Source organism: Carassius carassius, chromosome 39 (assembly GCF_963082965.1).
Source record: "Carassius carassius chromosome 39, fCarCar2.1, whole genome shotgun sequence".
NCBI lineage: Eukaryota > Metazoa > Chordata > Actinopteri > Cypriniformes > Cyprinidae > Carassius > Carassius carassius.
In genome coordinates, this window is record NC_081793.1 from 5398627 (window position 1) to 5411956 (window position 13330).

At 37.6% G+C, this 13330-nt stretch overlaps 1 protein-coding gene across 18 annotated transcripts in view; it reads right to left on the reverse strand.

Annotated features, from left to right (window-relative positions):
* Window positions 1–10797, reverse strand: part of LOC132121271 (ankyrin-3-like) — a 115766-nt gene extending 104969 nt beyond the window's left edge. For 5 of the 18 annotated variants that reach the window (XM_059530508.1, XM_059530504.1, XM_059530506.1 and 2 more), the window contains exon 1: window positions 10333–10796. In XM_059530508.1, the coding sequence (XP_059386491.1) occupies window positions 10333–10455 (123 nt within the window). In that variant the 5' untranslated portion in view covers window positions 10456–10796. Of the gene's footprint in view, window positions 1–10332 lie in introns of all 18 variants that reach the window. The other 13 variants (XM_059530515.1, XM_059530513.1, XM_059530514.1 and 10 more) reach the window with 6 other exon arrangements.
* Window positions 10798–13330: the final 2533 nt, after the last annotated feature.

Sequence of the window (13330 nt, forward strand, 5' to 3'; positions counted from 1 at the left end):
GCTCGTGGAACACAGGGCCATTTTACTCAATCACCTCGAGAAACTTGGTCTCAGTGTCAACTGGACGAAGAGTTCGCTGAACCCCAGTCAGACGATACTGTTCTTGGGTATAGCTCTGGACTCACGCTCCATGACGGCGCGGCTGTCGCCACAGCGCGCGTTGGGCATTCAGCGCGCAGCGAGCTCTCTCCGCTGTGGCGCGACCTTCTCGCTCAGAGAATTTCAGAAGATGCTAGGTCTCATGGCCTCAGCATCACCAGTTCTTCAGTTGGGCCTGCTCCGCATGCACCCCTTGCAGTTCTGGCTGAAAGCGTGAGTACCGCGCAGAGCGTGGATATCCGGTCAGTTGCGTCTCAAGGTCAATCAGAGCTGTGTTACAGCCTTGAAACCCTGGACAGCGAACGACTGGTACCAATCGGTGTAAGCCTGGGGACTTCCTCGAAAGTGAAAATGGTGTCGACAGACGCCTCCACTTCGGGATGGGGAGCGCTGCTCGAGGGCAGACCGTTCTTTGGCCTGTGGTCAGAACGGGAAAAGCTCCAACATATCAACTGTCTGGAAATGCTGGCAGTAGAGAACGCGCTGACGCACTTTTGTCCCCGAATCAAGGGCCACCACGTCTTAGTCCGTTCGGACAATATGTCTGTGGTGTCCTACATAAATCGCCAGGGCGGTCTCAGGTCCCGAAACCTGTACAGGTTGGCGGAACGCCTCCTGGTTTGAGCCTATCCAGATGGATAGTTGATGCTATAGCGTTAGCTTACGCTTTCAGGGGCCTTCAGTGCCCACTGGGCGTCAGAGCACACTCCACAAGAGGCGTCTCCTCGTCATGGGCGTGGTCTAGTGGGATCTCCTTACACGATATATGTATGGCGGCAGGATGGGCCTCGCCATCTACATTTATCAGGTTCTATAACCTGGAGGTTCCCGCCCTGCAAGCAAAGCTGCTGTCGGTATAGTTGAATCAGGGTCCTGATTGGAACTCTGAGATCGCAAGCGCTATGGGCAGTATTGCGTAAGACCCACATTACCACATTGGTCAGGCCTTGCCTTGATTATGTGATGTCATATTGCCGCGTCTACGGACGCTGCTAGATATGGGATGGAGGGTCCCCCCCCCTCCTGTTCTAGGACTCTCTGTGAGTCCCTCTGGTGATTGTGCACTGTAAATCCTGGGCGTCGCTTCCAGGTTTATTGGTGTGTGATCCCTGCACGCACGGCGCTTAACATTGGGTTCCCGTAGCGTCTTAGCTAAGACGCAGTACAAGAGAACTCTTGTAAGAGAACGTACTCAGTTACTAACGTAACCTCGGTTCTCTCTAGAAGAGGGAACGAGTACTGCGTTCTCTGCCGTGCGTACGATTCACTCTGGTTCGCTTCGGCGATGAAATAAATCAGGTGAGTCAGCCTTTTCGAGCTCCCTTTATAGGGCTAGGCCACACCCGTTTCGGCGGGAAGTGGCATGGAGGGCGCGAAGCGCTCGATAGGCTTATGCAGTTGCCGCAGAGCAGCCAATGAGCGAGCGAGCCGTCTCGCCTATGGCTGTGTGCTGCTGCAAATGCGCTTTACAATAATTCAAAATTAAGGATAATTTTTTGCTTCAGTGTATCGTGAAAAGAGACTTTTCCCATAGCGTCTTAGCTAAGACGCAGTACTCGTTCCCTCTTCTAGAGAGAACCGAGGTTACGTTAGTAACTGAGTACGTTTTATGTGTATTATGCATTAGGCCTCAGAGAACAAACTGTGGGCATGACATCAGAGACTTACTGAGCTGACCACACAATCATCATCACCTCACTGCTACAGTGCCACTCTTTGCTCATTTGAAGCCCATTAGGACTGATTATCATTACCGAAACATCCCTGTCCTGACTGGCTTGCAGCACAGAATAAGAGGACGATGCCGTTTGAGGCATAAAAGCTCATTAAATCCAGCTCAAGAGACGACAGGTGTCCCAGCTGATCTGGCCTGGACTAATGAATAGCAGTCAGCTCATATTAACCATATTAGCATTACATTATTCATACTGAGAGTATGAAATCCATATGGCTCAGAACATTTCACAATGTCTTCTTTCACACACATTACATCAGCTTTATCAGTGTTAGCCGGAAATTCAGCTGTCTATCCAAATTCCAAATCTGGAATACTTGATTCTGATTGATTAAATGTGGCATAATTGTGGTGGATGATGCTAAACTAATATAAGATGATGCTAATAAGACGACATTTATACTCTTATCTCTCACCACTGATGCTTTTATCTTCTGAAAAATACAAGAAAATAATAATATTACAGTAAAAACAGTAATATAGTGAAACATTACTAAAATTAGTTTTTTTTTTCTATTTTCATAGATATTAAAATGCAATTTATTCTTGTGATGCAAAGACTTTTTAGTATCATTACTCCAGTCTTCAGTGTCACATGATCCTTCAGAAATCATTCTGATATGCTGACAGCATGACCCAAATATATATAGAATATATTGTTATCAATGTTGGAAATAGTTGTGCTGCTTTATGTTTTTTTCTGATCTGATCTGACTGATCTTAATTTAAATTTTAATCAATCAAACTTTTGTAACATAATTTTTTTTTCTCCCCCACATTTTTTAATGGGTTTTGTTTCAGAATCCTCTCCAGAAAGCGGTTATTTCTATTGCTTGTACACTTTTTTCTACCACATATTTTCCTTCCCTTCACTTCTCTATTAATGTGCTTGGACACAGAGCTCTGTGAACTGCCATCCTCTTTTGCAATGACCTTTTGTGTCTTGCCCTCTTTGTGCAAGGTGTCAATGGTCGTCTTTTGGACAATCGTCAAGTCAGCAGTCTTCCCCATGATTGTGTAGCCTACAGAGCTAGACTGAGAGACCATTTAAAGGCTTTTGCAGGTGTTTTGAGTTAATTAGCTGATTTCAATATATTTCAATATTGAACCTTTTCACAATATTCTAATTTTCTGAGATGCTGAATTTGGGATTTTCCTTAGTTGTCAGTTATAATCATCAAAATTAAAAGAAATAAACATTTGAAATATATCAGTCTGTGTGTAATGAATGAATATAATATACAAGTTTCACTTTTTGAATTGAATTAAGGAAATAAATTTTTTTTGATGATATTCTAATTATATGACCAGCACCTGTTTATGTGTGTATATATATATATATATATATATATATATATATATTTATATATATATATATATATATATATAATTATTATTATTATTATTATTTTATTTTTATTTTTTTAAGATGGTGTCCCTGAATCCAGTCCAAACTCTCTTGGGAATGCATGATGAAGCTTCAGAAGGAATTCCTGCTTTCACAAATATATTGATGCTAAATGCTGCATTAAAAACTGGTGTGGTTCAATAGTGCCTATAATTAACTCTGCAGACCCGCCGATCTATTCCCTCAGACACCACTTCTGTCTCACTGTTCCAAAACCAAGCTCGGAAATGTATTACATTTATTTTGTGTTGCCTACAGAATAAAACAAAGACTTACATTCAGCATTCATTTCAACAGAAACGTGTAATTTAGTTTCAGATACTGTAAACAGAGCTTATGTCTGATGATTGTAATAAATTGTGCAATTGTGATTGTGTGGTAAAGTAGTCAACCGCGTTGTCACAGATGGGCGTCTCATGGTTCAGCTGCCCCCTCAGCAACCAATCACAGCCTCCATTTTTCACACGCCACTGGTCAGACACACATACACACACACACACTCGTCCAGCCTGCAATTCATCAGGTGGTATCCATTTCAACATTTCTTCTACAATGAAAAAGAAAAAAATGAAAGTTCAGTGTAGATAAAAGACTTAAAAATCACTGCAGAAAGGCCCATCATGCACTGGTGTGTAGTTCAAGGACAAAGACTGCAGGTGCACACAGTATGAAAAGTGATGGACTTTCTTTTCATCAGGACACAGTGATGCCCACAACAGTGCTTTAACAAGACAATCCGGACACTCTCTGGACAGTCAGGTAGAGATATTTCTGCACTCTCTGTACAGTGCAGCTTTCACCTATCACACACACACACACACATACTCTGACTGGCAGCTGATATTAATGAGACCAACAGCTCTGTTCCCTCTTCCATCCATCTGAGCTCCCCCACAGCAGAAGTGATGACTTCACTGCCCGAGCATGAGGAAAACCCTGCTGAAAAGATTAGCTTCAACCAGCAGGAATGTTCATGCTGATCCAAAATGTATTATTAATATTATTATTCTATTTTTATTTTACAAGGTTATTCCCTTGAGATTAAAGTCCATTTTTCAAGAGAGACCTGGGCCGAAATGTCAGCATTAAACTTTCAGGGTACCCATTTTTTTCGACCAATGAATTCAAATGACTTCTCCTGTTCAGGATTACTGGATGAGGATTTAATAAGAATTTTCTTTCTTTCTTTCTTTCTATTCACAAAGGTTTGGGGTAAGATTTTATTTTAAATAAATGATTACTTTTATTAAGCAAGGATGCTTAAAATTTATTTTATATATATATATATATATATATATATATATATAATTTTTGAAAAAGGGTGTTAAAGTTTTCACAAAAATATTAAGAAACAATAATAACAATAATAATAAAATGTTTTAGCATAAAAAGAATGAAGGATTGTAATAATATTTCATAAAATTACATTTTTTACTGTATTTGACGTCAAATAAATGCAGCCTTGGTCCAAAAACATTTGAAAAAAAATTAAACAGACCCCAAGTATATTTAAACAGTGTATAAATAAAATATAAGGTGGTACAAAAATAGCAATTTTTTGCAGAATACATTAACATATGATGATAAATTCTTTCAAAAAAACAATTAGTGCTTTAGAATGAAATGTGAGCCACATGTCAAAAACAGCATACAGTGATGAGTTAAACCTTTATACTGGTTTAGTACAGGTGTAACTGGTGGAACAGTATAGTCACAGCCAGAAGTCTTGCTGGTTAAGCTAGTAAGAAGCCTTGTGGAGACAAAAACATCCTATTCTGGGTATATGCTGAGCTGTACAGCAGGACGCAGTGACATGTTCCACAGACAACAACTGAAACAAAATACAATACACATTCTGTTTAGACGGCAAATAAATACAACGTCAGATTTGATCTCACTGAAGTTTAATCAGGAAAAGTAATAAGTAAGAGGTCATGCAGTTCACTGTCAGGAGGAAGTGTGTACTGACTCCCCCTGTCTGCTGATGAACAGCTAACCAGAACAGAAGAAAAAATAAGGCCAATCTCTGTCCCTGATGTTTGTAGAGCTCAGCAAAAAGTGGGTGGCTCTCAGGAGCTCTGGAGGAACATGCATGCGTTCTCCAGAAACCACACTGATCTGCACTGATGCATAAACATCGGCTTTTGCTTTCTGATCTCAAATATCAGATCTCAAATAAACCAGTAAATCCAGCTTTTTGCTTTCTGCTGTTTCTTAATTTTGTGGAATCTCACTAATCTGCAATGCATTTTTATTTTACATATAATTTGATTCTGCATTTTATATATTATTAGAAATGTCTAAAATAAAATGTAATAAAAGATAAATACACATATACTGTACACATTTAACGGGTAGCTGTAGTCACCAGCTCACATCATTTGGGTCGTCTGCAGCTGAAGTAATGAGCTGTAACAGACAGAGCTTGTGCCAGCAGTGCCACCTCAAGACCTAATCACTGTTTACACACAACACACACCAGCAACCCTTCATTTCATGTAGATAAAACAGTCTGTGTGTGTTTGTGCCAGCACTGGGAAATGAAGCACGATTCTTTCATTTTATTGCATCTTCTATTTTATGCTGTATCAGCTTTCTGTCCTCAGTGATTTAAAAGTGAACCTAGAAGAGCCACACATCTCTCTTTCTCTCGCTCTGTTTTATAATCTCTCTCTCTCTCTCTACACTCCCAATGTAAATTTAGGCTTTACCTCATTTTTATATCCTGTATTGCTTTCTTCAGCTTTCTGTCTCATTATATCTCAGCTTCTCTCACTCATTTAAATCAAGTATAGTCCCCTTCTGGTGGATACTGTTACTACACCATTATGGGTGTATACTGTAAAACAGCCATCCAAATGGAGAGACATTGTTAAATATAAATTGTGAGTATTTAATGGTACTATAGTAGATGTTTCATAAGTAACTGAAGATTGATGTGTCTTTCTGCATATGGACTAATGTTACAAGCACATAAAACAATGTCAGGATGTGCATCATGTAATATTATCATTAGAACAGCCTGGCCTCTAGAAAAGCAGGACGACAGAGAGATGGGACAATATAATCATCTTCAAAACATAAATATATATATATATATATATTTTTTTTTTTATTCCTCCTTTATTATTTCTAAAAGTGAAGAAAAATATGTGTAAAATAATCCAAATATTATCACATTATATTACATATTCACAGTTTGTATCACTCTGCTTGCAGCATTTCTCATAGTGAGCGGAGGACGAAACCTAACTTCGTTACTGGTTCTAAAGTGACGTTTTCAAATAAGTAACAGAGCTATTAAAAAGTCAACTGGAGATTTGAATCCATGGCAGAAGGAAGGAGTTCTGAAGAGAAACAGGCTTTTTAAATCACTCCATGGTTGTTTCTTATTTCTCTACATGTGCAGTCAAACTGTGCAATATCACATTTGTAACCATGCAATGTTAAAAAAAACACAATGTTCCACTTACACCTGAACACCTTTCAAAATATCTCCTTTTGTATTAAGGATTTTAATTTTAGAGAGAAATATTTAAAGACCTTTCTGGCACCAATTACAGATTGAATGAAAGGATTAGAGAGAAAAAGTAAATCTGAATCGGTATCTGGTGACAAAGTATCCCATCAGCTCCAGGGGTAAAAAAAAGGTCCCGAGGGAGCCTGGCACTCTCTCCTCAAACAATGCAAGCAAAAGAGGGTGGAGACTGTGAAAAATGAGGTTGGCTCTTAATAAGTGACGGGGGATTAATGAAACAGCTTGGCATGTTTGCTCAAAAAGATGGGGGTGATGATGCTGCTGGTGGAAGCATGTGTTCATGTGTGTTTATCTGGGGTCCAAACCACGTCCCCCTTTAAAACATGTGCACTTAGCAATACATGGCTGTAAGCAATATTGAACTCAACCCACCCACAATAAAAAAGATAAATAGGTAAAGACAGCGGTGGAGGAAAATGAGACAGGGTGGGGTAAAGGACACTCCAACTAAAATTAATTAACCGCTAGGGGTTAATGTCTTTGTGCTGGTGGCAAAATCTCCTGATTCAAATAAGCACTCGCTCAGTCTCTATGTAAATTGAAGCAATCCATTATGAGGCTTAACAAAAAGTGTTACATTAGAATAATTTGGATTTGCTCCTCAGTTTTTAAACGCAAACAAAAATTGTGTTTACAGTAAAGCACTCTATGGGGCAAGACTTTTGTTCTGAAAGTAATATGGAAACTAGCACTACCAATTTTATCTCAAATTATAAGTTGAGAGTAATAGCATTCAGCAGTGGGGATGCCATGTTTAACATGTTTGGAATAATTGCGTTGCAAGAATATTATTGTTAAAATTAAATTTTTATTAAATTAATATAAACTATTGTTAAAAGTAGCATTATAATTAAACTATTACTGAAATTAAATATATTTAATGGGTAACATATTGTTTATAATTCTGCATATATGTTAGCAATTAAAATATACTATTTTTTGCATAATTGTACTAAATTACAGCCTAATTGGAAATTCAATTCAATTCAAGTTTATTTTTATAGCTCTTTTTACAATACAAATCATTACAAAGCAACTTTACAGAAAATTACGTTTCTGCAATATTTAGTAGTAGCTTATAATTGGTGACTGTCAGTGCGCATATGACAGGATTTTACAGAAAAATGTATACAAGACGTAGTCAGCCAGACGATGAACATTATTAACAGCAATTATTATATGATGCAGTCACACATTGTAGCAAATGTATTAAATTATTGGAAATGTATTAAAATAAATATTCTAATTTGTTATATTTACCTTGATTTTTGCTGGTCTTCTTCACACTTCATAAGCAAATTAACTTAACATAACATTAATCAATCAATCAGTAAATCATCAGATCAGTCTTATTGGGTACACACAGTGGAACTGAGGGACAGATGTAATTTATAAAAGTTTTTTTTTTAAAGAAATCATTAAAAAGATTCCTATTTATTTCACTCTTATTTAGATTTTTCCTTAGTGTAATGAACATTTTCATAATCTTAAGAACTATTAAAAAAACCTTTTATGGAATGGAAAGGTGCGGTGGATGGTAAGGTTCTTCACAGAACCCACAAATGCCAACAAAGAAGCTTTATTTTTAAGTGTGTAGGATATTATTTGCTTATTTGTCTGGGAGGAGGGAGAAGTGTCTGTAAACAAGATGTTTCTGTAAGTTGGGTTTCAAATGCACAATGAAGAAATGAGTAAAGTCAAACGTAACTATCCCCCAAGCGGGCAGTCATCCAGCTGCCTAAGTGTTTGTTTTCATTTGTTCAAGCAGAGGACGAAAGCAAGGGGCTGCCAACAGACAGGAGGCATCAGACCGGAATATGGATTTTTTCCTCTTTAGTTAGCCTGCGTGCCGCAACCGTGCATTGAGCACAAAACCTGATACACTGCCAAAAGCGTACGCACATAAACTCTTCGTCATCTCCAGTAATGTCAGCTTGCCAGGACAGGTACAATCCTAAAGCACATGAGGACAGTTTGTCCTGTGTCTTACATACTACAGTAATGCACAAAAGCTGAACAATAGCACTCCAACAGGTTAGATTGTATAACAATTGCAATAAGTTTCTTATGCTCACCATTTATTTGATGAAAAATACAGTCAGACTCACATGATCCTTCAGAAATCATTCTAACATTGCTAAAATGCAGCCTCCATAAGAGACTTCTTTCAAAAACATCAACACATCTTAATCATTCCAAACTTTTGACTGGTAATTTATCAATAGACCAGAACGTCTTGCTACTATGTAGAATAAACAACTGCATTCACAACACCCCAGCATCATGCAGTGTGTTTTTGTGTATTTAACTCACATTCAAACTGTAAAAATGTTAGTGTAAATGTTAGTAGTAAAATCAAGATGGCCACTAATCAACGTGTCTGATCACAGAAGGAGCTCTAGAAGCAGATCCACAGACCTTAAACTGGGCTCCAAAGAAAATAGAATTTTTTCCAAGAAAATGCTAGCCTTTCAAGTTTAATTTAATGCATTACTTGGGTTTCTTTGTAATTATGTGTCAAATTTACTCGCAATTTCTGAGAGAAAGGTATTCTTTACTAATTTAAAACCAAACCTTTCAGTACAATTTAAATATTTAAATAAGAAATTTGGAAGTAGATAGACTAAGATAGTATTTTCTTGTAAAACATAACTAACAATCAAACAAGACTTCAACAGAACATACACAGTGGTTTCCACGATTCAAAAACAAAAAACGGAATGCCAAATATCCAAGAATTTCTGACCACTTTCATCCATTCTTTGGTTATTTTTATAAAGATCCGCTAAGACAGAAGCAGATGCTTATGCAGATAGGTTGAGATGCTGAACGATGAACTGTGACTAATGGGATGGGTTGATGTGGGTTTGTAATGGGATTGAAGTTGGCTGGGACGGGGGTGGGGGGTAATCTTTCATAAAAACCCGTGGGAGAAGGTTCGTGAGCCCCTGGGGGTCTGGATGCATGGCCCGCGATAAAAATGACACCAGTCACGCATCAGCATGAATACCAAATCCCACCACGGATCAGACAAAAACACACTCACCCACACGCATCAAAAAAAAAAAAAAGAAAACCGCCACTTCAATCTACAAAAACCTCTTATCCTAAGGAATTAAAAAACATGGGTTGGCGTTTTAAACCTGTTAAAGTTAAACTAATGACTATAATATCTTTAAGGCATTATATATATATATATATATATATATATATATATATATATATATATATATATATATATATATATATATAGGGTGAGAAATGTTAACAATATAGAGTAAAAACAAATCTGCATTCTTAGTGTGTGCCTTCTTTGCGAGGCACATGTTTGTCCTATAAATAAGCATTTCCTATCAACACAGGATGCAGCAGCATCACTACAGTCTACCAGCCAGCCACTTGAAAGCCTTATTTTTATTTCCAAATACAATTCTTGAAATGTAATGTCCCTCAAAGTGACATCCCAGATCTTTAAGATGCTATTAGTCATCCCACCCAACATGCACGCCAGCGTCAAAACACACCACCCTCAGAGTCATGACCTATTGGTACCTTTTTCTTTGGCTCCCTGGACCGTTTACTGGGCTTTTTCTTCTTCTCTTTCTCTCTTTCTTCCTCAGCAGCTGTAAGTTCCAAATCTGCTCTTTTCTTTATCTGGGATGCTGCGTGTGCCATGATGCAAAGCTCAAGTGAGATATCCTTTCATAAAGTGAAGTGTCTCCCAGTCAATAAAGACCAAACAGAATCCTTCTAAAGCACAAAGACAAAAAAAATCTCTCCCAGGCACCCTCTGTAGGGTCTATGTGTTCCTGTGAGCAGCCACCGAAGAGCTGAGGCTGGGAAACTGCATTTGTGTGAGAGGAGATGAAGGCTTCAAGGAGACGGTGCTTTCCTCTTGGTGATTTTTTTCCCAGGTCCTTCTGGCACTATCTGAACCCATCCCCACCGTGCAGTTAGCTGGGACAGAGCAGAGCGGAAAGAGGGATGGGATGAGAGAAAGAGAATAGGCAGAGGGCAACTGGGATGGGGAATCTTACGCGCGTATCCTTCACCACTAGCTGGAAGTGTCTTAGTTAGGGGAGGAATGGGGGGGGGGGGGTTCTGTGTGCGGATTAACACGCCCTTACATGCGTGCGTACACAGACACACACACACACACGCAGGGGGACGTCTATATTGAATCGTCATTGCTTTATGTGGAAATGATCATCAGTATTGGTTTTGTTTCCAAGTTCAGATAGCCTGAAAACAAGATCATTTTACTGTGTTTGATATTAAGTTTCTTTTTTTATTGAATTTTTATTTTGAAGAACACAAAATAAGTTGTTTTGAAGAATGTTCATGCTGCTCTTTTCCATACAATTACAATATATTTTCTTAAATTTTAAGTGATTATCTAAAACGTAAAATAGGCAAAAACTATTATTTTCACTAGATATAATTACTAGCGAACACATAAAAAATACTCATATCAAACATGTTGAATATAATTTTTGCAGTTACCTCATTGTGGTCAACTTCAACAAATATTTTATATATTTATAATATTTTTTATATTTTACATCACAACACGTTTGTAAAACCGTTTGTTTTTTTGTTTTGTTTTTTTAGGCTTAAAACAAGAAAAAATTGTCAATGGAAAACAAAAATATATGGTATTAGCTTATATATATATATATATATATATATATATATATATATCAATAACATGAAATATTAAATATGAAAAGGAAAATATATGATCTATAAAAAAAGTCTTAATTGATTTGCTTCTCAAATATATCTCATTTTATAGATGTTAAGATATATTTACTGGAAAAACTACAGACAAAAACTATTTTTTGCAGTGCAAGCTCAAGGGAGGCTTGGAAGAACAGATTTACCCTCACAACAAAAATGAAATGGAAACTCATTCTGCAATGAGACTCGTTGCTTTACACCTCATTGTAAGACAAATAAAAGCATTTGACATCAGATTGAAGCCTTAGTGCTGTTGACTGAGTCGTTTTATGGATGTGAGCGGTGTGTGTTATGTATTCTCAATGTTCACATGTTCCCATTCTTTTCTGTGCACCACCTGAGCCCATGATGGGGGTCTGCAATCGCTGAATATTAATGAAGTGACAGGAGGTAGGATGCATTTTCTGATTGGATGAATGAGGAGGAACTATGCAGCCATTGGCTGAGGAGAATAACGGAGGAGAGCGGAAACACAGCAGCCAACACCAAGTGAAAGCACATTAACTGTGTATCTCCAACGGTCCAGCATTTAAGAGCAAAATTCCAGTTTGTTGATGGGCAAATGACATTTCTGTCACATTTTCCTCCATATGTTTCTTAAGAAGATGGATTTAGAGCAGGCCGTTTGTGAAGAGATTAAATAGAATGATTACATGTAGCTTGCATGCAAATGTTTTAAATAATTAAATCCATAATTACACCTATTCAGCACATTAACAAGTTTCTAAAGAAAGATTTCCTGTTAGGTTTTTAATAGGATATAAAGGCCAGAGAAAATAATCTGTGAGAGAAAGATTTGGCTGCTTAATTCTGACATTATTATCCAGGCTTCTGACTATGAGCATAAAGTCTGGTCCACTTTTCATCTAATTCTAGCCAAAAACCTCCCACTTAGACAGGACGAGACAGTCTAAATGCATGAAAATCTATTGCGTCTCACATGCCAACAATATCCAGATTTATCTGAAATAGCAGATATTAAATAGGTTGTTATAGAAAAGAACTCCAATAATTCAGTTTCAAACAACAGCTCAGTATTGGTCCAGTAAAAAAAAAAACTCTCAAAATGTTGATACTTTTTAGCCTAACATTGCAAATGCAATGCTGTACCAGGTGAACTACCAAGCAAGTTTACTATATCAGAAAAGTCACATATGGAGCTGATAATGTGATGTCAATGTCACAATGTATTACTTTACAACGTAACATACAATAGAAAAAGTTTTTTGAGATCATAGCATAGTATTGTGCAAGGCACTGCGCAAGTAAGTCTTTAAATAATCAATCTTCATAGTTTGTGTGAAAAGTAATAACATTTGCTGATGTTTTACTGCCTCTAGTGTTCATTTCGGCTGTGGAGTTGCAAAAATGTGGGTAGAGGCATGCTTTTCAATAAGCCTGCGTTGGACTTATTAGATATAGTAGAAGGCCGTTCAGAGGTTACTTGAAGAAATTCAATAATTCATGTTGAAATATTGACCTGAAAGCAGAAGAAGACCTGGAGCACTGGAACATGTATGACTGCACAGTTCACGAGACACTACATCCAGCACCTGCTACTGTGAAAGAACACTGATCATCCGGATGTCAACACACATAACTCAGACAATGACAAACCGTCGACACAATGTACTTTGTGACCACACGACCACCAGCAATTTACAGTACATCATCTAGACATATGACCAAAAAATCTCTATCCAGTGAACCGCGAGATGCCTTCATAAAATTTTAAGCAACAACCAAAAACATAAATCAAATATTACCTCCAAAATAACATTTATTATACACATATCAATGTGAAGCTGTG